Source organism: Lygodium microphyllum, chromosome 25, assembly GCF_053477565.2.
Source record: "Lygodium microphyllum isolate KBCC chromosome 25, Lygodium_microphyllum_v1.1.10, whole genome shotgun sequence".
NCBI lineage: Eukaryota > Viridiplantae > Streptophyta > Polypodiopsida > Schizaeales > Lygodiaceae > Lygodium > Lygodium microphyllum.
Window position 1 is genome coordinate 98,533,977 of NC_141159.1, and position 26,830 is coordinate 98,560,806.

General features: G+C 40.2%; 1 protein-coding gene across 1 annotated transcript in view; it reads right to left on the minus strand.

Moving 5' to 3' along the window:
• Positions 1–26,830, minus strand: part of LOC148014542 (pentatricopeptide repeat-containing protein At4g18520, chloroplastic-like) — a 41,361-nt gene that overhangs the window by 7,225 nt on the left and 7,306 nt on the right. The window contains exons 3-5 of the mRNA XM_087666566.1: positions 2,400–2,486; positions 1,803–2,303; positions 1,248–1,442 (exon numbers count right to left, since the gene is read on the minus strand). Coding sequence (XP_087522692.1) covers positions 1,248–1,442; positions 1,803–2,303; positions 2,400–2,486 — 783 coding nt within the window. The remainder of the gene's footprint in view (positions 1–1,247; positions 1,443–1,802; positions 2,304–2,399; positions 2,487–26,830) is intronic.

Genomic DNA, 26,830 nt, shown 5'->3' on the forward strand with positions numbered 1-26,830 from the left:
TATCTTCTTCTCATTCTCAACTGCTTCAATCGCCTTAGTCGCGCTGTTTCCATTCTCCTGCTCCGAATATAGTTGCCTTTGCTGAGACAACTGCTGTTGATGCAATTAGTGCTGTTGCTGCATATACAATTGTGTCTGTTGATTTTGAAGCTGCATATACATGGACATATTTTGCAAAAATCTACTTTAGATCATCTGTTGAAGTACTTGATGCAGTAGTCATTGATGGAGCTGAAGTAGAAGATGCAGCTCGAATTGTAGAAGGGCTGAAATAGATGCTGAAGTATCTCCCATCCTGAAATTTCTGCGATGCTTTCACGTCGGGTTCACCAAAGATGTTGAAGGGTTTGTGAAAGCAAAGTTGCATCTTTAGAATACCTTGATATATGTCAAGATGGAAGATCAATCAAATGAATAATCCAATGTCAGAGATTAAACTCATCATCAAACTGGTTCTAGCATTCAACTCTGAGTCATATATTTTTAATAGTCATACAACAATTCCAGAACTCAATCAATAAATTCTGCTTAGGCTTCAGCATGTCATACAGGTAGAGTGCACCAATAACATTCTTGTAGTCCACTGAAAATAGATTCCTCTCTTTTACAGTGAGCTCAACATCAAGTTTTCAGGGCTAATCCAAGCAGAATAGGATGAGTAGGTAGCAATATGTTGTTATGATGGGCTGTTTCTATAAACCTCCCTTCAAATGTAGAGTCTTTGTCTGGTCAATATTTACTAATGCATTTCCTCTTACCTCTGCACTCTTTAGACGTCACATCTCAACTAGTGGTTGCTTCTTTTGACATGTGAAGAAATGTCCCATCATCAATCTCAGTGGCGAGGAAAGTTTATTCTTTGTTGTTTGCTGTTTGCTTTCGAATAGTAGGCATTGTGACCTGTGAAAGTCTGAGGTATACTTGATAGCAGATGACACAGGATTGTCAAAGAATCATGCACAACTCAGATAACCAGTTCTGACAGACGAAGGGTTACCTGTTACATATCACACATACTCCATGATTAAAGAATCTAGATAACTTCAATACTAGATTATGTCCATGTTGGGCAGGTATGTACAGATATACAGAATCTAGTATGAAGTCATGATGATCTATGATGATGCCATGTAGTATTACGAAACGACTTTAGAAAATCAGCTCTAGCCCATAGGCCCGTAACACATGGTTTACATCCTCAGAAGCCAATGCCCATAGGACACATCAAAAAAAGATTTCATTTGTGCCTTGCCTTGCTAACATGTTTTCTGGGGAAGTTGGTGGCAAAATTCCGGCCGTCCTCCCATTTTTTTTCTCCTCAATTAGCTTTTGAAAGTTGCCAAATACACCAGCATACCTGAGATTATGCTCAGATGGAGCAATCTTAGGGAGGGACGATAGAGCTGGTAACTCTGTTGCAGCAGATGCTGCTGGTCCATTCTCTGCTTTCACAGAATCAACTCCAGCAGTCTCAATTTTGCATACCTATCAGCCTGTGCAGCCCAAGCTTCCTCCCCAATCAACGACATCCTCTTCCGTTTTCCCAGAGCATTTTTAGAGGCAGGCCATTGCAATGGAATTCTGTAATTTTGCGGCACTCGATTCAAACACTGGTGTCTGTCTCCAGAGAGATCGCAATGTCTGTCGTACTCTTTACCATTACTAAATCCAACATCAGTGGGCCAACATACAGAATTCGATGATTTCTGTAATATTGTGCCTCCTCCTCAGTCCAAACGATGCTTTTTCCTTTCTTCGCCTGTTTTTTTAACCTTGCTTTTTCTCCTCTTCCCCTTAATCACCTTTTCGATCACGGAGAAAAAAACTTACAGTCACCAATGAGAAATTTTCTGCGCCCCCAGAGAAAACTTCCCTTCCCCATCGACGACATCCTCCTTCGTTTTTTTTTAGCGGCTCCTCTTTCGCCTTCACTAATAAAGCGACCCCCCCAATTTGGCTTTTCTCTCCACCAGGAAAGCAGCCCCTTTCTCTATTGCCTGTGGTACCACATGCTTTCAAGAAAAGACCAAATATAACAGCATCTGCAGACACTCCTTCAGCCTGCACTTGTGTGAGACAGTTCAGAGCTTCTTCAGTAAGCCCCTGCTCAGTATATCCGGCAATTAATGCAGTCCATGAGACTACATTGTGAACTGGCAGCCCATCAAACACTTGGACTGCTTCTGCAAGAGAGTAGCATTTCCCATACATGTCCACCATTGTACTCCCCATGTATAGCTCTTTCTCAAGTCCTCTCCTAGTTATCTCAGAATGTATGCTATGCCCTGTTTCTAAATCTCCTTCTGTGCCACAAGCTTTTAAGCAGAGAATGAATGTGCTGGTATCCACAAACACACCTTCCAGCTATATCCGCTTGAAGCAAATCAAGACTTCCTCACTAAGTCCGTGTTTAGCATGTGCTGCAACCAAAGCCTTCCATGAAACTGTATCTCGAAGCGGCTGCTTATCAAACACCCTGTGAGCCTCTACAAGGGAACCACATTTGCTATACATATTTATCAGAGAATTTCCCACAATAAATTCTCTTTCAAATCCCATTTTTGATATCTCACAATGTAAAGATTGGCCTGAGTGCAAGGCTCCTATGCTACCACAAGCTTTCAAGGTGCATAGAAAAGTAACTCTAGTTGGAACCACATCCTCCTATTGCATGTCCCTAAAGAGATCCAAGGTAGTGAGACTGAACCCATTTTGAATATATCCTGACATTAAAGCATTCCATGACACTTAATTTCTTTCCAGCAAGCCCTTGAAGACTTTATGCGCTTCATTTAAACTTCTACATTTGACATACATGTCAACCAGAGCATTATTGATTAATTCCTCTTGCTCCAAACCCTCTTCCACGTAGAACAAAAGTATAATCACAACAACTAAATATGCACAAAGTATCAAACCCCACATACAACTTTTAGGTGGATTTCACACCTCGAATGCGCAACAATACGACATTGTGAAAGATTGAATGCTTCAAATAAGACGAGTTGAAACGCAAAGGGAGTTTATCCAGAAATTGCTTAAAAGCTGCAATGGGTTGTGCAAGCATCTCAAGCTGTAGAGGAAAATGGTCTGACAAGGTGTATTGCCGCAACACTTTCATTTCCAGCATCTCAGGAAGAAAAGCATCATCATGTATGATGTACATGCGGTGCAACCACGACCATGTAGATGTATACTGTGCAGAATGAAAAGTAAACCCTGTAGAAGAAGGATGTAGCCATGACCAGAGATCTTGCTTAAGTATGGCAAGAGCAAATGCATTCCACACACGGCTTTCCGAAGTATCCATCACCGAATGCTCTGATGTGGACTACGAAGGATCAACACACATATTAAAATCCCCCATCAAGAAACCCCGTTTGCCAAGTGACAAGGAGGTCTGCAAAGTATTCCAAAGATCCCAGTAGTATAAAGGGTCATTTGGAGCATAGAGCCCAAGTAACCATAAGATCTCTCCTTCAAATAAAACTTCAATCACCACAAAACAACCATGTACATCATTTTTTATAAGAACGGGTTGATATTTCTCATGTACAATCATAAGCACACTAGAATAATGCATGGCATGGGTCCCTGCATAAAACAAGCGAAAGCCATGGCAATCCACAACTTTTCCTGCTTCGCCGTGACTCTTGTGCTCAACAGCACACAAGACATCCCACTGATTCTCATGTAATAAACTCCAGGAACGAGGCAACGCTTGCCTCGATTTAACATTTTCTGCTAGAATGTCAAGGACTCCCTCATCCAAAAAATCAGCCAACATGGCAAAAGAGTTCCGACGAGCAGATTTAGAGGTAGATGGTGTATCCACTGACTTGGGGATAGAATGGGGATAACGCCGATCCCATGGGGTAATCACATTACCTCTAGCATCAAAAGCCAACTTAGTAGGTGGGCCCTTCGGACCATTCGCATATACTTTCCTAGTGGATTGATTGCAAGGAACAGAAGAAACCATAGCATGAGAAGGGTGCTCTGACAACAACATGTCTTTCCTGCGCGTATAAGTACGCAAGGAATCTTGTGAAGCATTAGGCACAGTATCCGCCATGCCAACATCAAACCTTTTACCTTTTTTGGAACGTACATCTACCCAATCATTGTCACGGGAATCCAAGCCCGAAACATGTTGTTTGCCTTTATCCAAAAATTTAGGGGGCTGGGTCACATCCTGCGACAGAGCATCAAGCACCATATCTTCCCTGGGAGGCAAAACATGCTCCGCATTTGAAGTCGATTTCTTTGCTGGACATTCGGCCATAAAATGCCCCAATTTTCCACACGAAAAACAATGGCCTACAAAGTTATCCCATTTCAGACGAAAGTGCAAAGGATGCATGCCAGAGCAGTTAAGACGTAATCAAGCAGGCCTTTTCCGGGTAGTGTCCCATAACATATACAAATGGTTACGATTCGTGGCCCTTAGGCTTGGGGGGACCAAAATAGTGCCCACAACGGCTATGGCATCCTTTAACAGTGGCCAATAGACAGCCGGACAGTTTTCCATCTCAACCCACATCGGGCATTCATGTTGAAGCAAGTGCTGAAAATCTGCCATTGGGCGCCATGGCACAACATGGACCAAACGGTGATCAAAGAACAATGGTAGTTTAGTTAGCAGATCGGCATGATGCTTCTTGGATTTCAACAGCACCTCATAAAAGCCTCGGGGCCCAACAAAAATCTCTTCAACACACTCCCCTTGTAGTAGACTTTGCAACCCCACTGGCAAATATAGGAAAGCATTGGAATCCTACCAGTGAAGAAGAGTATAACAGCACGTTCATAAAACACCGAGAATGAGCGCAAGACATTTTTCGGGTCCACAGTGGCTTCCGAAACATCTTCAATTCCAGAGTCAGAAAATGTTTCATGATTATGTTGAACATAATTGCCAAGTAGAGTGTTGGCAAACTCCAACAAATGCTCCCAATCAACATCCTAAGAATCCACAGAATCAGAAGCAACCTGCGCATAAGAACCTTCCTGATGATCCATTGTCTCTTCCAAAGTATATTTGGTGCGTTTGCCCGCACGCTGGAAGTCAGGACTAGGGGGAATCTCCTCTGTACAAGGAACCATATCCTCTGGTTCCTCTGTATCAGAATCCGGACCAAGGGGCTGCCACCATTTGGTTGAGAAAGGCCATATCCAGACCAGCCATATTATATCACTACTTATGCAGGTTAGATGCTGAGCCAGGAGCTCACGGAAGATAGAAACAGCACAGGCCTCTCTCTCTCTCTCTCTCTGTGTCTGTTGTATCACAGATCTCTGTCTGCTATGTTAGAAATCTGCACCTCTGTAACTCTCTCTCTCTCTCTATATATGTACAGGGGCAGGTCAGCTCTTTGATCTGTGTAGGGTTGCACATGCATGCTCCCAGGTTATGTCTCTCTTTCTCTCTCTCGGCACATCAAGATGCACATTGTAGGCACCCACGGGCAGCAAACGCAGTGCAGATGGCTGACGGGACAACGGATGAAGTATACATGTTTCTGCAAAAACTGTGGCCTGTCAAACTGTCCTGTGGACACTTGTTTGCCGACTGGACTGAATGCCATGTCAAATGTTTCTTCTCCTGGATGCTTGCGTCGTCTCCACCATCCATAGCCCAAGCGTCACCCCGTCTGCTCGTTGAACTGAACGATTCGTCGTGTTCTTGCTCTGTGCCCTACTACTCGCGAATGTCTGGCGGAAGCGAGCAGGTCAATAGGCGCGTGTTTAGACAGGTTAGCAGGGCGAAAAGTCGAGGGCACGATGTTGACCTCAAGGCAGAATGAACCGCGCGCAGGTCTGAGGTCTCCCACAACGCAGGAAGCACGTCACGTGGTCAGGGCGAACTAGATCCGCCATCACTTCGCCGACTCTCTCCTCTCCTCTCTCTCTCTCTCTGTCTCTCTCTACTAATCTCTCTCTCTCTCTCTCTCTCTCTCTCTCTCTCTCTCTCAGGTTGAAGATTCAAAGTGCCAAGACAAACCACAAGCCAATCATGAGTCCATGCAAAGTTAAAATCTGATGCGTTATCAACTCTTGCAAATCACAATCAAATTTTAGCCCTATTTTCAATTCCAAGGTAATCAGTCCATAGATAATGGTTTGTCACACTGCTGTATAATATTTGTTTGTCTTGTAGATGTCTATCCCTCTAATCTTGAGGAATGGCAACCAGTGGAGTCTATTGTGATGTTATTGATGTTATACATGGTTCAATTGGAGAAGAATTGTATAGAGGCAGAAAGAAGATAGAGCTTGCAGAGAATGGAATATTCTTTTATGACCATTCTTATGTTATTCCTATGCGGTGTTGTCAATGGAGATCAATAAACCTCCTTCCTTTGCCAGATTTTTCAAGCTTTGAGTGACCTTTGCCAAGTCTAGCTACTAGTGAGGGCTATAGATGTAAGATATTTTCTGAGATCCAGAAAGCATTAAAATCTAATATCTCAAGTAGGCTAAGTAAAGTTACTTTGTTTATGCCTATTAATATATTTATTGATTTCTTCTCTAATATGGAGATAAAAATAACAAAAACCATGCTTTTAGTGAAGAGACTAACATATGATCATGTGATACAATTTGTTGATGAAGGATGGGATACAAGGACAGAAGGAAAAATTATATGTATAAAGATAGATCAAGACTCTATAGCTTGTAAATATATGATTGCTACTTAAAATTTTATCCTTAGATTTTACTATAGTCGATGGCATTTTGTTGGTAGTAGTTTAGTTGCTTTAGACCAGAATCTTGATGATTTCAGCAAAGATCCTATAGTGGATCTTGATATTTGGTTCAACGAGGATATTATTGCAAACTTAAAGATCAGAAAATCATGTACGCTACATCAAGTGAGGATGGATTTACAAAATGAAGACATTGAACTACCTTGCTCCTTTGTATTCCAACTTGACAAGAAACGAGTAAGTTTTCACATCATATTATATCTACTTAGATATATATCAAGATCTCACTTCCTAACTAACAAGCATTTGTAATTTATTTTTGGCAGATATCGAAAAGGAGAGAAAAGAATATACACTGCAAGGACATTCAAGAAAATATATATTTACTGTCAATATAAAATATATGTAGAAATTTTGTAGCAGATGTCTATCTGCCATCTCTATGAGATATACAAGGGCTGAAGGGCAAATTTCTATATATGAAGGCTTACAAGGTGATATGGCAAAGCTATTTCTTTTTTCGAGAACTATCCTTTCTAGGAGTCCTTTTGCCTTTCTTTGATGCCTTGGGTATAGAAGGTGTGGGTAAAGGTGTTGAAGCTGTGGCTTCACCTTCCGCGGTTATAGGCACCGCATCTCCTTCGTTGTGTAAATCCCCACCAATCTCTGTTGTTGGTTGTATACAATTGACCATTATATACTTTAAGAGCTTTGGTCTGACATACCAAACATGCTCAAATGCATAGCAATCCTTCAAAAACTATCACACATTTATAGGAAAAAGAGTTTTAGTTCATTATTGTTCTTACAATAGACTATATTTTTATCATCAATGGACTATTTGCAATGAATATCTATCTTAAAGTTAGCATCTTTCATATTACCTTTACATGTTTATCATCATTAAGATAAACAAAGTTAACCATTCTTCTAGCATTTGCAATCACCCTCCAGCCACAAGAATGGCTATCATCTTGATGAGGACACTGCAACCACCAACACAAAGTAAAACTATGAAATTTACGGATGGTAGTTCATAGAATAAACTTATGTTTCAATTATTTTAATAATAACTTGCCGCAACTTGTCTATATTGCATTGTTGCAAGCAAATCAAACGGCATAGGGAGCCTTTTCTCTAGCTCTTCAATTAATATTTTTGCACGTCTATATATAAAATATATTAAAATTTAGAGTACTTACAAAAAAAAGAATTGAAATATCAAGGAGCCCTTGGATAATATAACTTACAATTTAGCATTTCCATGGCTTCCTTTCATAGAGTTGATTAAAAAACATTGCTTATCCACACAGTCTATTGCAATCAAGCTCCAATGAGAATTGAAAGAAATCATATCTCAACAAAATAGTAGGATAAAATCTCAAAAACTCTAATAGAATATTGAATTACTTACTTTTCATTATATGGAATTATAAGGAGCTCCAAAGTATGAAAGTCAATCAGATTCAACCACTACTCAACAAAACTTGTATCAAGCTCGTTCCTCATAAAATATGAGATAGATGGATCAAGAACCTCAATTTTTTGTTGCGTATTCAAAGGAAACTCATGCATTACACTCCTAGAAAAGGCATAGAAATAGTGAGTATAAACAAGAAAAATCTTATTGTTAAAAAAATATCAAAAAGTAGAAGTAATTATGGGTGGATATACCTTAGGCTAGCAAGAATAATATTGTCATTTATTTCTCTTCTTTTATCCTTAAGAATCTGTGTTAGATATGATCAATGCCCCACCCTCATTAGGTGCTACCAATGATCCATGGTACTCAAAGTTGTAAGGCCCCCATTATGAGGAGAAGCCAAGTGTGAGCCCGGACATTGGTGGAGTCCTGACTTGTATATCAGATGAGGTCTATGTGATCGGATGGCAAAAAGGTGGCCATTGTGGGTCTAATCTTTGGATTAGACGGAGAGGTTAAGTTGGTAGCAACTCGAGGCACATTGCATTGAGTTGCGTGGTAAGGGAGTTAAAAGGGGCCCCTATTGTGGGGTCCAGGGGCCGCGGAAGCGGCCCCTGGCTGGGGGATCCCAAGGGGGCCAGCGGCCCCCCTGGCGGGGGTCCGAGGGCAGCGCCCCCAACCCGATGGTAAAGGGAATATTCCTTGGAATATTCCCTAACCGACTAGTGGAGGCTCATATGGTAGGTCGGCCGACCTAACGACCTTCGCGGGCTATAAAAGCTAAACCCCTTCGCAGCCATCTCTCACTCATCTTTCACCCAGTCAGAGTTGTTGTTCCAGCTAGCCTTAAGCTCTTCACCTATCTTCTGTCTAGATCGCCATCTAAGCTTCACACAGTGGAAGCGCACGGGTGGACAGAGCCATCTTTGTATCAGTTGTTTGAAGTTAAAGAATTTACTGATTCTCCTCTTATCTGTTGTGTACTCTCTATCTCTTTCTCAGATTCTGTTCGCTGCACCGTGTAATATTTTACAATCTGGACATAGGCAGCATTAAAGGAGACAATCTCAGCTCTTTTGCCTAAGTCACCAGGTAAGAAACAAAACACATTGAATCCTTTTGGATTAGCTGCTTCAAGAAGGGTGGCCAGCTCATTTTCAAAGGGCTCTAGTTTCTTTGCTTCCCTTTCTTCAACCCTTTGCCTCCTATACTCTCTCCATTTATCTGCATGTTCCTCTTTAGCTTTCTCCTCTTTTTCATGTTGCCTTGAATCCCTCTCATGGGTGACATCCTCAACCTTGGGACCAAAATCTTCTTTCTTTCTTCTAGTAGATGGGGGTACATTAAGGATATTAAATGTCCTCTCATCACTGAGGTGAACTGGCTCAAGGACCTTTGAAAATCTATATCTTAGCCTCCTAAGAATTACCATGTCCTTGTCCATGAGTGTGAGCCTATGAGCATAAGCAGCACAAATATAGGCATCTTGAAAAAACTCAACTAAAAAATCCTCTATGGCTTCCTATATACAATTAAGGACTGTTCTTGTCCATCTGAAACTATCGAAACTATGTTTGTCACAAATCTCACTGACAAGCCTTTGAAAAGATAGCTTTGGAATTGCATTGTTAAGAGCCGTTATTGCCTTCCTAATCTCCCTTAGGCACCTGAAATTTTGAGATAACTTTCTCTTTGGCTTTGAATTTCTAGAGAGCTTCTAAGGCTTTGAAGATTGATGAATCTTTGATGCTAAACCCCTAGGATCAATATTCTCCTTCCTTGCTATTGCTTTAGTCCTAACCATCTGCCAAAAAAAGACATGTTATTTCTTGTCTAGTGAAACGTGAGTTTCAGAAGAGAGACCTCCTTGCAGCATGTTATTTTCGCGTTTCACCAGACAACACATAAATAGCAAAACAATCAACAAAACTAAGGAAAACAAAACATTAACCTAAGGAATACCATAACAATTACCTACAATCTCTACACCATTAAATCCATAGAAGCAATGTTATAAAACATTAGGGAAAAATAATTATTTATTGTACCACCAGATTATATCATAGACATGAACTTTTCAAACGCGAGTCAAAGGAAAAATGCAGAAAACCATACCTTGTCTCACGCTTTGCTAGAAAAAATCCATTTAAAACCAATTTTGTGAATAACTCTGGTGAAATGCGAATACATTCTTCACAACCATAGCTCGAAGACCCTGCTGCATGACCACGAAAATGTGTTGCATGACCACAAAAATGTGAAACAAATTTGGCCGTTGTTTCCCTTTATTGGGGGACTTTCCTAAAAATTGATGGTGCATGCATTACTTGGCGGTGTGTTAAGTGGAACACGTGCGATGTATTCTGAGACTGTTATTCCCGAAAAAAGGGAGTGCGAACATCTTCTGAGATATTTCATGTGGTGTGTTAAGTGGAACAAGTGCACACGTATTCTGAGGTATTTCATGCGTGCCGAAATATTTGAAATTTCCTCAAAATTTGCGGTCGCCTTTATTTTGCCATCATTACGTTAACTTTTTCATTGGAACTATCAACACACATTTGACAATCAATATAAAAGGTTTTCCAAATCATCTTATATTGTCTTTCTTTCTCCTGAAATTTTACTTCAATTTGCCTTCAAGGTCCTTGCTTCCTGTTTGAAGAGCACTTCAACAATTTCTGATAGGTAACAAAATTTTATTATTACAAGTATCTGAACAAAATTTCATTGATTAGTATAGAAATAATTTTTAATAACACTTGAAAAATCACAGATGCCATGTGCTTTGTGTCTTTCAAAAGGAGCATAGCACTTCTAAAAAGGATTTTATCATAAATTTCTGTGTTTTAATAGAATTAATTCATAGTTCATGTTTCTCTTCTTGTTCTGCATCTATTGATCGATGAAACGCGAAATAATGTCTCTGGTTAGTGATGTCTTGCTAACTGTCGCGTTTCACTGGTAAAATGTTGAAATAACGCTTGTTTTCAAGTAGTGTCTGGTGAAATGCGAGTTCTTCACCAGCTTTGGCCTCTGGACACCTGTTTTCGCATCTCACCGGTCACATAAATTTTTTTCTCCTTTTTCGATCTTTTGTCTTGTGAAACACAATTTTGGGGTCTCTTTCCATGGTTCTATCGCGTTTGATTGGACATTGTTTCCATTCTGCTTTGTTTGCAGGGATAAATCTTTTGTTGGTCAAGATAACAAAGAGAAAGCTATCTTTGGAAGGAATGGATGAGGAGGAGCTAATGGAGACTTCTGATAGGCTCTTTGATTTCTTACACACAACTGGAAAATCTTCCAAGTTTAGCTATATCAGGGAAATTTTCAATGTTTCTTTTGATTTGAAAGAGTTATTGGAGGAACTTGAAGATAAACTTAAGGAGTACATATATTTTTATGATAGACATGTACAAGGTTTAGAAGTCAATGGATTTGTTCATTATAGTGATGTCATGGGAGCCACCAATACAGCCAGATCAACTTTGCTAGGCAGGTTCAAGCTCATTGATGAGGAAATCAGGAAGAGAGAAACATGTTGCCCTTTCCACATGTATCAACACCAATGCCTTCTGACCCACAAGGATGTTGGATTTATTGTGTATCTTCAGTACATGGAAAATTCTTCTCCAAATGTAGGCCAACAGAGAAAGCTAGAGGATATTGCAAGTATGGATAAGGAGGTCGAAGAGAAGGAGAAGATGTTCCAAGAAGATATTGAGAATCAACTTGTCCAAGGTTTTGATATAGGTTTGTTTAAGAGTAACAATATTACAATGGTGGAAGAAAAGAAGATCGAGCCAAGTGCACAGGTTGATGAAGAAGGTCCTCTTGCATGTGTTCCAACATTTCCCACTTATCTTATCAACAAGAAGAGATATGTGTTGCTAAATGATATTCAACATCTTTTTGATCTTAGAGAAGATTATTGCTTAGCAATCCTTGCAGGTTGGGGCCAAAATGACATGAATTTTATAGGTTATGAATAAGAACCACTAGCAAGTCTTGATGTTGAGGGAGAGAATTTCCAAGACAGCTATATAGCCTTACATACATGTATTAATCAAATCGTAGAATACGAAAAGGGGGGGCTACCTACAAAAGAAGAGTTCTTGCAGGTCCAGAAGAGACTTTGTATTGATGATGTAGGGTATGAAGAGAGATTGAAGTCTCCATCAGATGAGAAACCCAAGAGTTCAATAAATCTTTATGATGATAGTCTTCTCGAAGAAGACGAACACCCTAAGATATGAAATATAATTTGAAGTTACCCATTGAGTTTATGTTAGACTTTATTATGCATTATAGATAAATATCTATAACTTATACTGTTGTGGTTTATTGTGTAGATTGAGATTGAAGATCCGAACAAATTTCTTGGAAGGGCCAAGGGCTCTAGGCCAATGAAGCTTGGGAAAAATCAAAGCCTTGGCCATTATATTGGAAACTTAAACAATCAAACAATTATAATATATCATAGTAGATTGTCAAGCTCTCTAAGTCTACCAATGATGGCTTTGAGAGCTATCTCAAAGGTAATTGGATCTCAAGTTTTCAGGAGAGGTTTGGACAAGATCATTTTAGTGGAGAAGCAAGAAGCCATAAGAGTTTTTGGCTTCGTGCCTGGATACAGTGAATCTAGAGCTGGATATTTTGGAGTTCTTGGCTCCTATTTGCTCTCTTATGTAGGAGATAGTAAGAATTTGAAGCTTCTTCCAGGCTATTAGAAATAGGAGTTTTTGAAATATAGAGGTCTTATTGAGTGGGATGAAACAAAAGATTCCTCTAGAGGCCCTGTCGAGCTACCTGAAACCAAGGACTTCTCTAGAGGCCCTTGTTGAGGTGCTTGAAACTAAGGACTCCTTTGGAGGCCCTGTCGAGGTGCCTGAAACTAAGGACTCTTCTGCAACACAATCAGACTAGAAGATGCCGAAGATCAAGGGTTTCTTGAAACCCATCTTTTCCTAACTCTTTGTTTGGTTTGTAACCATTCTGTAAATCTTTACGTTGCACAAGATTTTAAATATCGATCTTTTCTTCTTTGGGTAACAATTTGTATAGTCCTTGCTAAAGATGATGTATTGCTTGATGTGATTGTATCTTTAAGCTTGAATTTATGCCAGATTTGTCAATAGAACCATTGAAAGACCTCTAATAAACTGTTGGCTTTGTGTCTTCCACCTCCATGTCTTGTGTGTCTGAAATATTTTGTTCTTGCTTGATAATGTGATTTTTCCATACCTTGGGTTGACCAAATAGATAGAGATCCATATTGTTTAATAAAGTATGGAGCATGGTTGTATAAAATATGCTGCATAGTGCCCCTTTTAACTCCCTTACACCGCAACTCGATGCAATGCACCTCGAGTTGCTACCAGCTTAACCACTCCGTCTAACCCAAAGATTAGACCCACAACAGTCACCTTTTTGCCATCCGGTCACATAGACCTCATCTGATATACAAGTCAGGACTCAACCAATGTCCGGGCTCACATTTGGCTTCTCCTCATTATGGGGGCCTTACAACTTTGAGCACCATAGATCATTGAACTTACCAAAATATAAACTTTTTAAAAATTCTATAAAATGATTTTATTTCTTAAATTTTTTTCTCTCTTTAGGATCTCTTACAGGGCATTTTCGAGACCTCAAAACTCCCCTAATTCTCTCTCGAACTTGCACGAGAGCGAGGAGTATCACATGTATCCCAAGCCAACCACGAGCTCACTGTATCCATGTCTTTGTAATATCCCCAAGAACCTCTCTCTCCGTCCCGCCCAAGTCTTACCTCGTCTACTGGAAACTAAAGCATGAGAGAGCACCAAAGTACATCTAACAGAATGGCCTGATGGTGTCCAAGACAGCTCTTGGTGTGCCATATCTTTGAATCAAGCCATCCGATCTGGAGACATACGTGTGAAGATCTCATGTAGCTCCTCGACACTCATCCCTCGACTCATGGTGCGGATCTAAATATACATAAAGGTCATCTGCACAGACAAAAATTGATGTTAGCATAATCAATATAAATCAAGCAAAGTACGGTAATATAAATCTTTAAAAAATGATCTTACTTAAAACACATATCCTATGTACCCTTATAAGCGATTCGTCAACGAATTGAGTAGGTGGATGCTCCAAGTATAAAGTACCCTATGGTCCTATGTCAATCTCCTGATACAACTCCGCATACACTGGAAGGCCAATAGATAGGTCACTGCAAAAGGATGAGTCGACCTCGTTCTCAAAGAATTCTTAGACTCCTGTATTTCCGTCATTTTTACCCGATTCTAGCTCCTCTACATGCTCCAAGATTTTGACGGCCTCTACCCCTTGCAATATCGACCCCTCTATTTGCATACAGTCCTCATCTACGCAGGGGATATTACTTTGATGATATACTCTCGCACTTCACGGAGCTGAAGGTACAACATACCACCATCGAGGTTGTCGGGGGTATATGATAGAAAATGACATGTTCAAAATTATGTATAAATGAGATTTAACTTTTGTGACATGTATCATGTCGTAATAAAATTTAAAAAAACATGAGTTCATGCACTTGTTCACAATGGGTTAGCAACACAAATGTGTCGCGTAAATTTGTCCATCTTTTTTCGAAATCTATTTCGAGAAATCCAGATGGACCTTGTCAAACTATTGTCCCAGCTCCTTCAAGTACCATTTTGAACCACTGCACATGGAATAGGATCATGGAGAAGCTACGGTAATCCACCGTGATAATACTTTGCAAGTTTCCAAAATACTCCATCTCATATATAACGGTGTTTGGATCCGTTGCTCGTCGTCAACTCTCTTGCTCGAACTTTGCCATAATACCATAATCTGTTCTGGAGCACATTTTGTTGATACGCTCCATGCAAAAATGTCGTCTACACGACCACGTGCCACTGTGTACTATACATTAAAACAATCAATTAGTTATTGCATATAAAATCTAGATACGACAAACTCTAAACATGTCATCACCTTTGGGCTACATCCCCTCAAGAATTTCCACTCCTCAGTTGAGACCTTCACCCCTTCGCGAGATGCTACAGTCAATGCTCCATGCAACCATCACGTTGACATAAATCACGACATCTCCTCCATGCCCTTGGGATATCGAATTGGTTGATGGCGTATACTACGAGTCAAAATTCAGATCGTGCTTCTTTCTGATCTTTCCTAGCTTGCTCGTACCTAGTGAACCACATCTCCATGGAGGCATGGTGCAACATAAAAAAACGATTCACTTTCTCCTCCATTGCAGCTTCCATTCTTTTTTCCACCCCATTTCCAACCACCACATCTCCTCTCAGTCTATCATTGTCTTTCAACGGCCATAGCATATTGTTGTCTGAATCCACTATTGGTAGCCATTGTGAAATATGCACTAATGCCTCAGAGACACCAACCAACCTTCAGCCATGCTACCTTCTGGCCGAGCTTGTTATTGCATAAAGCCTTTTAGGGTTTTCATGAAGTTCTCCAAGAATAACATCCATCGCGTATGGACAGGTCCAACAATCTCCACTTTATCTACAAGATGCACAACAATGTAGGTTTGTATCATGAGCACAGTGGTGGGCATGTACTTCTCAAAGAGATAGACCGTCTCCACTCCCTTACGGATTCAATAGAGGATGTCTTGATCTCCTTTTGTGAGATCCATTGCACTAATTTTGAAAACCTACAAATCGCCTCGCGTATTTCTGGAGTAAGGCATCCTACAATCGCAATCAGTAGTACAAACTGCCACAAATGAAGAAGAATTAAGAACAACGACTACACTCCAAATAGCAAAATATGCAGGCCACTTACAATCCATTTGTAGTACAAACCTGACATATCTTATGCGAATCATGGGAATTTAGCCATGATAATTGGTCTTTAGAAAATGCGGACCTGAGAGAATGCATCATACCCATCAGAGTGCGGATAAACTTGATAAATTTCTTCATAAGATGCTCTTCTTTAGTGGACAAAACCCAAGGAGTGCGAGGTAGCTGCAAGCGACCATCAACACTCAACTGAAGTCAAAGTACCTCCATCTTGTCTACCTCCTCCAAATCCATTCGTGTCTCTACAATGTCTCTCTTTCCTGTGATGTGGTCCCATAGTAAGCTTCCCACATTCTTGAAAATATGCATGGGATCTAACAAGTGGTTGATCTGTAAGTGGGTCCAATACGACAACTCGTAGAAAAATGAGAACCATTGCAATCCGTTTGGATGTGACTCCATGTGGACCATTTTTTACTCATACTAGCTTTGGGCGTTCATTCCTATTGGAGGTCATCCAAGAAAACCTTTTCTCACTTCATGACCCTCCGACAAGAAAGCAACAGGTCCTTGATATATCATCTTCTTCATGGCTTATGACCTTCGACAGTCTAACTGTGGTGCCCTCACAATGGACATGCATGATAACTTGATGTAACCGGACTTGTCCCAATACCTCTATCTAGTGAATACAAACTTGAATTAGCTATGATAGATATTACCAACGAGAATGAAAGCCTACTTACCTCAGCACTCCTTGAATCCCGAAAAGTCATGCATGGTTCACATGAGAATGGCTTGAATATGAGACACCGGGAAGTGGAACCCCAGAAGTGTATCAACTGAGCACACATGATAGGAATATATAGAGGGGACTTGGGGCACTATATATAGCTAACACAGACTATATATAGCTAACACCCCCGCTCAAATAAAGGTCCCTTACTATGGATGAAAAAACCCTTGGGGGCTCAAGGGAAAAACCCACAGCTCTATATAGGCCTACCGTTATATTAATATTCAAAATATAAAATTACAAAGTTGAACTTACAAGAGCCTATTCATAGGCATCAAAGGAGCTACATCGCTCATGAATTACAACATCAACGGAGAAGGAGCTACATCACTGAGGAGCTACATCACTCTTGAATTACAACAGTCTATTCAAAGGTATCAAAGGAGCTACATCACTTGTGAATTACAACATCAGCGGAGAAGGAGCTACATCACTCTTGAATTACAATAGTCTATTCAAAGGCATCAAAAGAGCTTTATCACTCCTAAATGTACAACATGTAAAATAAGAATAAGAGATATCACTGCAAAAGATAAAATCTCCAAGAAATTCCTTCAACCGAACTTGGGATGTAAGCAGTATATCTGTCACATTAAAAATTAAAGAAAAATATTACAGTGACATTAGAATAACACAAGGTCTATAGAGACGGTTCGCGACGCCGCTCTATAGACAACATAACACATGTGGGGCCCCATGAACAGAATATAAATAAAATAATTTGTCATCAGCTAGAATATAGATGCTCATCAGCTGGAAAGAATATAAACGAAATAATGTGTCATCAGCTGGAATATAAACCCTCATCAACTGGAAAGAATATAAACGAAACAATGTATCATCAGTTAAAATATAGACGCTCATCAATGGAATAACGATATATACCTCTTCAAAATATCTATCTCAATTTATGCCAAATCACACTTTGATTTTTCAATTCTTGAAGCTTCTTCTCAACTATTTATATGGGATGTGATCTAAGCACATATCTTAATATTCAAAAGCAAATCTATCCTCCAGAAGTCAGCACATGTCAAGTAAGAGATGGCTTGATTATCAAAGGCCATATATGTCCAATTTGGACCAGTCCAACAATCGCATACGCTGAGTGTGTCAAGTGAAGCAGGTAACAAATAAGCAAGGGCACCGTTTTACAATGAACACCAAAGACAGTCATCTAATCTGTCCAAATATAACCTCTATGACTGTGTTTTACAATGAATGCCAAAGACAGGCATCTGATCTGTCCAAATATAACCGCTATGACTGTGCAAAGATGGCCACATGCAAGCCATTTTTAGACTCTAATCCATCAAAGCAGTCTTCCGATAGATTTTAGCCCCACTAACAATCACTCTTGGCAAATTATTTCGAGAGGCATGCGAACTAATCCATGTTAGAAACAAGTGCCGTGTCAACAGCATGCAAGATTCTCACAAGCTTGAGATAGTACGAACCTTCATAGATGGAGGACTGCGCAAGGAGACGCCTATGATGCAATGTAGCAAGAACATGAGGGTTGGCGATGGACGGCATCTGCAACTTCAATTCAATCAAGAGCTAATAGGAATTGCCTCTTCTTTACTGTGTGTGTGTTGCATGCGTCTTTCTTCTGCAACGTTTGTTGTTTGTTCCGACCTTGCTTCTGTCTTGTGCCAGGCCTACTTCTATCACCATGGTCAGAAATTTGGCCTGAGTGGTAGTTTCTCCACTATGATGCCTTTCTGAAGCTCCATCTTCAATAGGTTTGTTGACCTCCTTCTCTTTTGTGTCTTCTAATCCAATATCATGATACCTAACGTCCTCTGTCTTTTCTCCATCCGCTGATCCAAGAAACTGGCATCCATCATCGTCCTGGCCTCGTCATCGACACGTCCTCTATCTTTTCTCCATTCTCTAATCCAAGAAACTGGCATCCATCATCGTCCTAGCTGGTCACAGTTTTGTCATCGGCATGGTCTTTGCGGTGCTTTCTCCGATGCTTATGCCTGTGATGCTTGTATTTGTGCTTCGAAGGTTTACCTTCACGAGTGTACTTATCTCTATGTTTCTCACTGGAACTCCTGCGTTTATGCCCCTTCAAGGCATCCTCTTCTGCCAACTGATCTTTATGCCCCTTCGAGGCATCCTCTTCCGTTGGCTGCGATCTCTAAGAGGCTCACTGTCAGAAGTTGTTTGATGCTCGGGCATGTCGATCTCCATGGAGAACCTGTTGTTGTAGGGCGAGGAGCATAAGAAGAAGGTGGAGTGGAAGAACTCGTTGCCTGCACTCTACACAGTCCTTCCCAACGCCATAGCTAGAACAACGGCGGTGAACGTCAACATCGACCTCGATGCAGACATCAAGAAGCAGCGGTGCCACGCCCCGCGCCGCCACTGTAGCTGCTGGATTGGAAGACGATGCCAACAACATGTATCTAGCGTAAACACTAATGCTGGAAAGCTTTGTGATGTTGTTGAACCTTGCTCTAATACCATGTTTGAAATTGCGAGGAAGACGAGAGACGAAAGGAAGAGAGGAGAGAAGAGAGATATGAGACACCGGGAAGTGGAACCCTAGAAGTGTGTCAACTGAGCACACATGATGGGAATATATAGAGGAGACTTGGGGCACTATATATAGCTAACAGAGACTATATATAGCTAACATCTTCCACCGCAACCCCCTCCCCCCATAAAATCTTAAGCTCATCAACTAATGAATGAAGATACACGTCCATATTCTTGACTTTGTAGCGGCTGGGAATGAGCAAGCTAAGAATGAGGTATCATTTCTTCGTAGAAAGCCATGGAGGATATTGTAGTTAACAAGGATTATAGGCCATACATTGTAAGAAGTTGAGCGTAGACCGAATGGGTTCACACTATCCATAGCAAGACCAAGCCAAAGATTCATTAGCTCTTGGGAAAATCCTAGAAAGGTAGAGTCAATGTGGCTCCATGTACGTGAATCCACTAATATTCGTTGGACTCCATCTATGGATCTATTCTGCACATGCCACATTGTTAAGCTTGCCATGTCGGACGAACGAAACATACGATGTCACTACAAGAGAAAGGTCCTATAGACACACACTGTACACGCAAAATAACGGGCGCGTTTATCAGCGCATTTATCAGCACATCTATTGACGCTAGTATATAGACGCGAGAAACGCATCTATATACCCGTGTTTTTAAACGCGCTTATAGATGCAAAAATAAACGCACAAATTTTTCATTTCTTATAAAATCCCTAAATATGATCAAATATCTTAACAACTAGTATTTTTTAGAATACATTACCAACTTTACTTCTTTGTGGTCTAATATAGCTTACCCAATTGTACTTCTTTGTGTATCTTGGTGCATTGTTCTTTGGATGTGCGCATTCAATTCTAATACTATAACACAACAAACGTTATATGTATCACAAAAGTAAACGGCTCTTAATTGATATTTTAGTTGTTTTTTAGTATTACAAATATACATCCAATCATTCAAAGCTAATTATATGCTACAATGAATGATCAATCTCATCTTCAATGAGATCGGCCCTTGCTAGACTATCTACCTCTAGGTCTATGTTACCAATAGAAAATGAAACAAATAAGTCTATCCCACTGTCAGATGTATTGCTATGCTCAATATTTTCTTCATCATCATCTGCAACCATATTGTTATCCTCTTCTGTGCTTCCTTGAACATCCTCGCGGGGATCATCTTGCACTGCATCATGTATATCATCAATCATGGCATCATCATGTACATCATCATTGATTGTTGGATTGTCATCAACTATCTCTATGTTGGTAGCATTGCCATATATTGGGTTTGAATGATTAGATATGGGGATGACCTGCCACCATCGGTTATTGTTTACCATTGGGTGATACACAACCTGCATTTAAAAAACAAAAAGTAAGCAACTTAGATATTTATTGTATTTTGAGAATGTATCAAGAAGTAATATATATGAAAATAAATAGCTTCTAATATACCTGCTTGCATTGTTGAGGTAGTACGAATGTGTCATTCTTGCCTTGGTGAAATTCTGTAGAGTTAATCACTACAAAACCACTTGGATGACGTCTAATTATGTAATGCTCACCCGTTGTTACTACTTCTTTAAACCACTTCACATCTATTACATATATAAAAAATAGCCTAAAGTCAAGCTTGGATCAAGCCACAATAACTTTCAATGGTGCCATTGGTATCCTGGAAGTTTGCAAGGATACCACAATCATGGGTATTTCTCTTATCATCTATACGTTGAGTTTGGAAATGTTTACATTCATACCAAATAGCATTGAACAATGTGCACTAGTAGTACATTGTTGAGATCATATTAATGATTTAGTTAAAGATGAAGCATGTGAAATTATTATATCATATATAACTAAAGATAATTTAATTATAAGTATGTCTCACCATTGATAAGCAACCTCATGCATATTCCCACTCTTCTTGTGATATATCCTTCGCCTCCTCTTTTTCCATCTTCTCCATTTCTTCATGTAGCCAATCTATATCAATATGAAGTGGAAGTGCACTTAAATGTTTTGGATATGGGACATTGTGTCCATGTCTAGCATGAAATGCTTGCCTTTCGCTTACTCTTATTACCCTTGCTTCTTTATATAGTGTTACACATTTGCTCATTACTTCACTCTTAAGCACACAAAATACATTTAACTTACGAAGTTCCTCTTTCATTAGCACTTTGCTCCTTCCTTTTCCTTGAGGTATTATAGAGGTCATCCTCAAAAATTCATCATCTTTCCATAGTCATGGTAAAGAGGGGCCCACTTTAGTAAGATATTCAGAGACTTGTATAAGGGATGATTGCACTAACCAACCCTCAGCCATGCTTCCCTCAGGCTGTGCATTTTGCCTTAAAAAATCTTTTAGGGTTTTCATAAAGCGCTCTAGAAAAAACATCCACCTTGCATGAACTACCCCACAAATTGCGATTTCATCAATCAGATGTACAAGTGTACTTGAGCAGTTAAAATGGAGTGAGGAAAAGTTTCCTCTACCAAACAAACCACCTCAATGGACAATACTCGAGCCTCTTGCAACGTATTTGGATCGATTTTCTTCAAACTCACAAATCTACCAACATGCAATTGAGAATGATGATTAGTTTTGTCCATAAATTCAAGTGGGTTTACTACATGATGTACGTAATACGTAAACTAAAAAATAAGTATAATGTATACATACCTCGCGAGCTCACCCATCTTGTAAATGATATCACACACATCTTTCAAAACACAATGGGATATGCTAGTAGGAAGGATGAACTGTATGTAAATATTCATACATTGTTAATTAGTCTACATAGTTACTCCACTAATTAATATATTTATGGCTATGAAAATCCTTACGAGAATCATTTTGTGCCAATCGTGAGACTTCAAACCGGATAGTTGCTACACACCTCTTTTCTTTTTCTTTATGAAGGCTCCCTTGGGTCAAGATTGTGGGAGAGAAGGAAGGAGTCTCACTTGTAGTTTTCTCACTTACACAATGGGGGAATACACACAAAGGTGGAGGCTGAAAACAGTTTTCCTCTTCTTAGTTGTGTAAGACAAAGAGAACTCTAGTACAAAGAAATAGAAGAACCCTATATATGGGTCTCAAACCAAACTCAACTAACTAAGGTGGCATACTAACTGAGCCACGAACTAGAGTAGATAAGGATAGCTGTCATCTAGCTATTATTCATGGGCGGTATACCAACCGCATAGCTAACAAGTCGGTGACATAAATGCACAACGGTCACCCTGGCATATCACGAGTGGAGCTCGATATCTCAACACTCCCTCTTGAGCTCAATCCCAATTCCTGCACACCAAGCAGGATTCTGAACTTGCGCACCTTCTCTGCACCCAATGCCTTCGTAAATTGTGACTAGCATGCCATGATATGAGTCTCACAATAGATTCACACTTAAACATAAGTTGAATACATGGAATAATAGGAAAATGCCACAAAACCTTACGAGGCACATCCATTGATTTCATCTCCTGGTTGTATCTTGGTTCACCACAAATAGGACATTGTCGTGCAGATGCATGATCCCCACGAAACAAGATGTAATCATTGACACATGCATGGATTTTAACGTAATTGAGACCTCCAAGAGATGTCAAGAAACGCCTTGCTTGCTCCCTTCTAGTTGGTAATTCATTTCCATTTGGAAGCATTTGTGACAATAGCCTGTATATATTGTGCAAAGAGAGTTAACAAACCGCAAATATTGTCTAGAAGCATTGGTGAATTAATATCAAATGATACATACTTCAATAATGCATTCAAGCTAGCATTACTCCATCCATAAATGGTTTGTAAGTTCAATATCTCGAGAGATGCATGTAGAATGGAGTATATGAAACCTTCGTACAATGGAGTTTTCGACGCTATGTGTAGCGGGTCATTTGTCTCTCTAGTGGCGCCCTCCCCCCGAACCTCATGGGAAAATAAATCATGCACCATGCTGTCCAAAATCTCTTCTTGAAAAACTTTATGGGGCATTTGAAGAGGGCTGCTATCGTTGTCATCAGTCTCCACTCTTCTTGAGGACTCTGCCTCCTCGCGTCGACGCTTCGCATCCTCTCGACGCCCTGGAGGGACCATTTGAGAATGTGGTACCGCATCCTGCTCAATAAGAAAAATGAGGTTTTGTTTAATGTTGAAGATGCAACATAGACCAATAATATTTGTGCAAATAAAGTAGTATAAATTACTAGGTTTTTTTCTTGGTCCCACTCTCCGTACTACATGCTGAGGTGTGACATTGTGATTCGACATGCTCGAAACAAACATCCTCAACAACGATCACACATACGTTTGATTTTTCGTCATAGCCAAGCGTCTCGATTGTGAAGACGCAATGTCTCGTCCTCACTAGAGGATGTACTGTTTGTTGACTCAGCATGTCCCATACTAGTAGAAGATGACGACATAATTACACCTGAATCATAAGGACGTATATGATTTCATTTGGCATATATGTCATATTTTCTAAATATTTCGATAGTTATAACATGGAGATAAACATTTTGATATTGAAAGACTAGGAAAGTCATGTTGATCCAAAAACAACCATAAGCTAGCATTTTTATAAGTTTAATTGTAATCACGTCTATCAGTGCGTGTAATATCTTTTATTTGTGCATATAGACACACATGTTGGGGGTAAAGGTGCCTCTGCCTAGCCACCCATGTATTACTACACTGACAGTCACCGCCACTGCACACTGCAAGTGGCGGGTGCTTGTTCACTGTCACTTTATTCTTTATTCTTTTAGTGATAGTTTGAATAAAGGAAGGCCCGTGGCTATTGAGTTTGGTTCGTAGCATTCTCAGCATCCCATCGACTCCCTACTTGCATTAGGTCTTCTTCCCGACAGCCATATCCGACTTCTTCGAGCTCCCTTCACTCCCCGACTTCCCGAGCACCTTCCCGGCATTATTGGGTACCTTCAAGGCATTACATCAGAGGTATTTGATCATTTTCTTTAGGGTTTACTTCAGTTCTTAGGTCTCACATGCTGTAAACAAGTTGTGGGCAGCCATAGCTCACACCTCTTGGAGCTTCCTTCACCTGGATCTTGCTTCTAGCCTATCAAGGCTTGCTGAGGCTTGGTTTAGGCCTTCTTTGGCCCTCTTTTGTGACACCTTTGGGCCCCATTTTTGACACATGGGATAGCGGACCCCCCCAGCCAGCTCACGTTTTTTTTGCGCTCGTTCCAAAATCTGGCTCAAAAATCACTCTTTTTGTCATATCTTGGGCATTCGGAACCCGATTCAGGCAAGGTAAGAGCCTAACTTGGGGTTTTGGCACGCTCCGAACGCGATGGTGATGTTGGATTTGCCAAATTCTGATGATAGAATAATTTGCAATAAATTTCAGGTCTGAGACAGTATGTATTTATATGTCTATGCTTGTTTGGGCATGACTACATAACCGGTTTGATGCCTATTGCATCCCGATTGATTGGGGGATTGAAGCTACATGTAATGCTATGATTTCGGTCTAATTTTGGGGCTAGAAATACACAGTTTATAACAGTAAATGCATCCTGAATACTCTTGGGCTGAAGCTATCTTTCATGCTTTGACATATGCCTATTGGTTCCGGATGTATGTCTTGGGTTATGCTATGATGTATTGATCAATGAGGGACGACTTTGAGTTTGTCATTGAATTCGGATGCTTTTGGAAGCTTGAGCTTATTTCAGCCCGCACTTATTGACATTAGTATATGCTTTGACAGTGATGCTTCTTGGATTTATGCATACCTGTTGCCTACGGCTTGATGCTCATGTCACGGTTGATTACCCTATGCATACGTTGAGCTTGAGTGCTCATTGAAGCTCCACCTTGGATGCATTTTAGACTATCTGGAGTAGTCTTGGATGTTACTTGTCTTGTCAAAGTTTGGATTGGGATGTATTTGATGTCTTACATGCTTACGGATGCTACATACGGATGCTCTACTGCCTACATGTTTGGGATGTACTATTGATGTATTGTCTTGGACCTATGTCATTGGCACTGTGTCTTGCCTTGGCTTGAGCTCTTGAGCTCGTACATATGACTTTTATGCCAGTGGGAGCATTCTTGAATGCTTATCAGACATTGAGCAGGCAGTACTTTTATGCATTGAGCCGTTACATGCCATTGAGCAGTTTATAGACACTTGAGACTTTAGGACTTCTTATCTTTTGGGATAATACATCATATGTCTTGGTTCACTGTATGCTTATGAGCTAACTCTTAGTTTTGGATCCGTATCTTTGTGAATTGATACCTACTTGTGTCAAGTTTTGGTAGTGGCAGGAACACTTTGCCCCTTGACTAGGGGGTGTGCCTACTTACTGGCAGATGTTTGTATGACATACTTGGGTGTTGGATTCATGCTTATCGACTATCATATGCTTATGCTATGCCCACATGATGTCGGCTTTGGTCTTGGCAGTATCTGATTGCCTTGGGATCCGATTTTGGTACTGTTAGCTTCTTTTTTACTAAAATCTGAAATTTATTACAACAAACATATATGTATGGATTGACATGGATTTTTCATACTGAAACACTCTGAAATGATGTACTTTCACTAGTACTTGGTGGGCAGCAGCTTTGATTCCACTTTCTTTGCCATTTTTTCTCGATTTTGGTGATTTTTAAATAATTTTCTGCAGTAAACAACAAGTAGTTTTGAACTGTCTATAGTCTTCCAGCTTGCATTATGGCAAGTTCGTCCACTGATCATACTATTTTCAACATCACTAAGCTTGATGGTACGAATTACTCTTATTGGAAGAGCCAAATTTGGCAGGTGTTGGTGCAAAAATCGCAGATCAAACCTTTGAGGTTAAGTAGGCATTCGCTTGTAACTATGCCAGATGAGCAATGGCTTGAGCTTGATGAGGTATGCAAGTCTACTATTGTATTGTCTCTCACAGAACATGTTCACTATATTGTCTTTGAGGAATAACAGAGTGCATGGCAGTTGTGGGAAAATATTAAAAATCTCTATGACAAGAAAAGTCCAACGAGTCAGATGTATTGGCTGAAGCAGCTTATGGATCTGTGCATGAAGGAGAATATGACTATGCCTACTCACTTGAGCTAGTTCCATGATATACTCAAGAACTTGACTTCACAGGACATCACTTTTGCAGAGGTTATCACTCCTCTTTTCTTGCTTGGTACTCTTAATGAGTCATGGGATGTATTCCGCACAACATTATGTGCCTCTACTGCTACCTTGAAATTATCTGATGTTGAGAGTGCTCTTCTGTAGGAAGAGGTTAACCGTAAGAATTTGGATGTCTCTCGTGTGTCTCATGCTATGATAGTTAGAGGCACAAATGATGAATATGGAAAGCTGCATGGCAATGGTAGTGGCTGTGGATGGGATTCTTTGAAATCTCGGTCCAAGTCTTGTGGGAAGTCACATAGCAAATCCCATGGCAAGAATGCAGATATTACTTGTCACCATTGTCGGAAAAAGGGCCACATTAGGCCACAATGCCATGAATTGCACAATGAAAGGTGCGAAGATAAGAGAAAAGACAAAGTGCAGGATAAGTCTTCTGATCACAGCATAGTACCT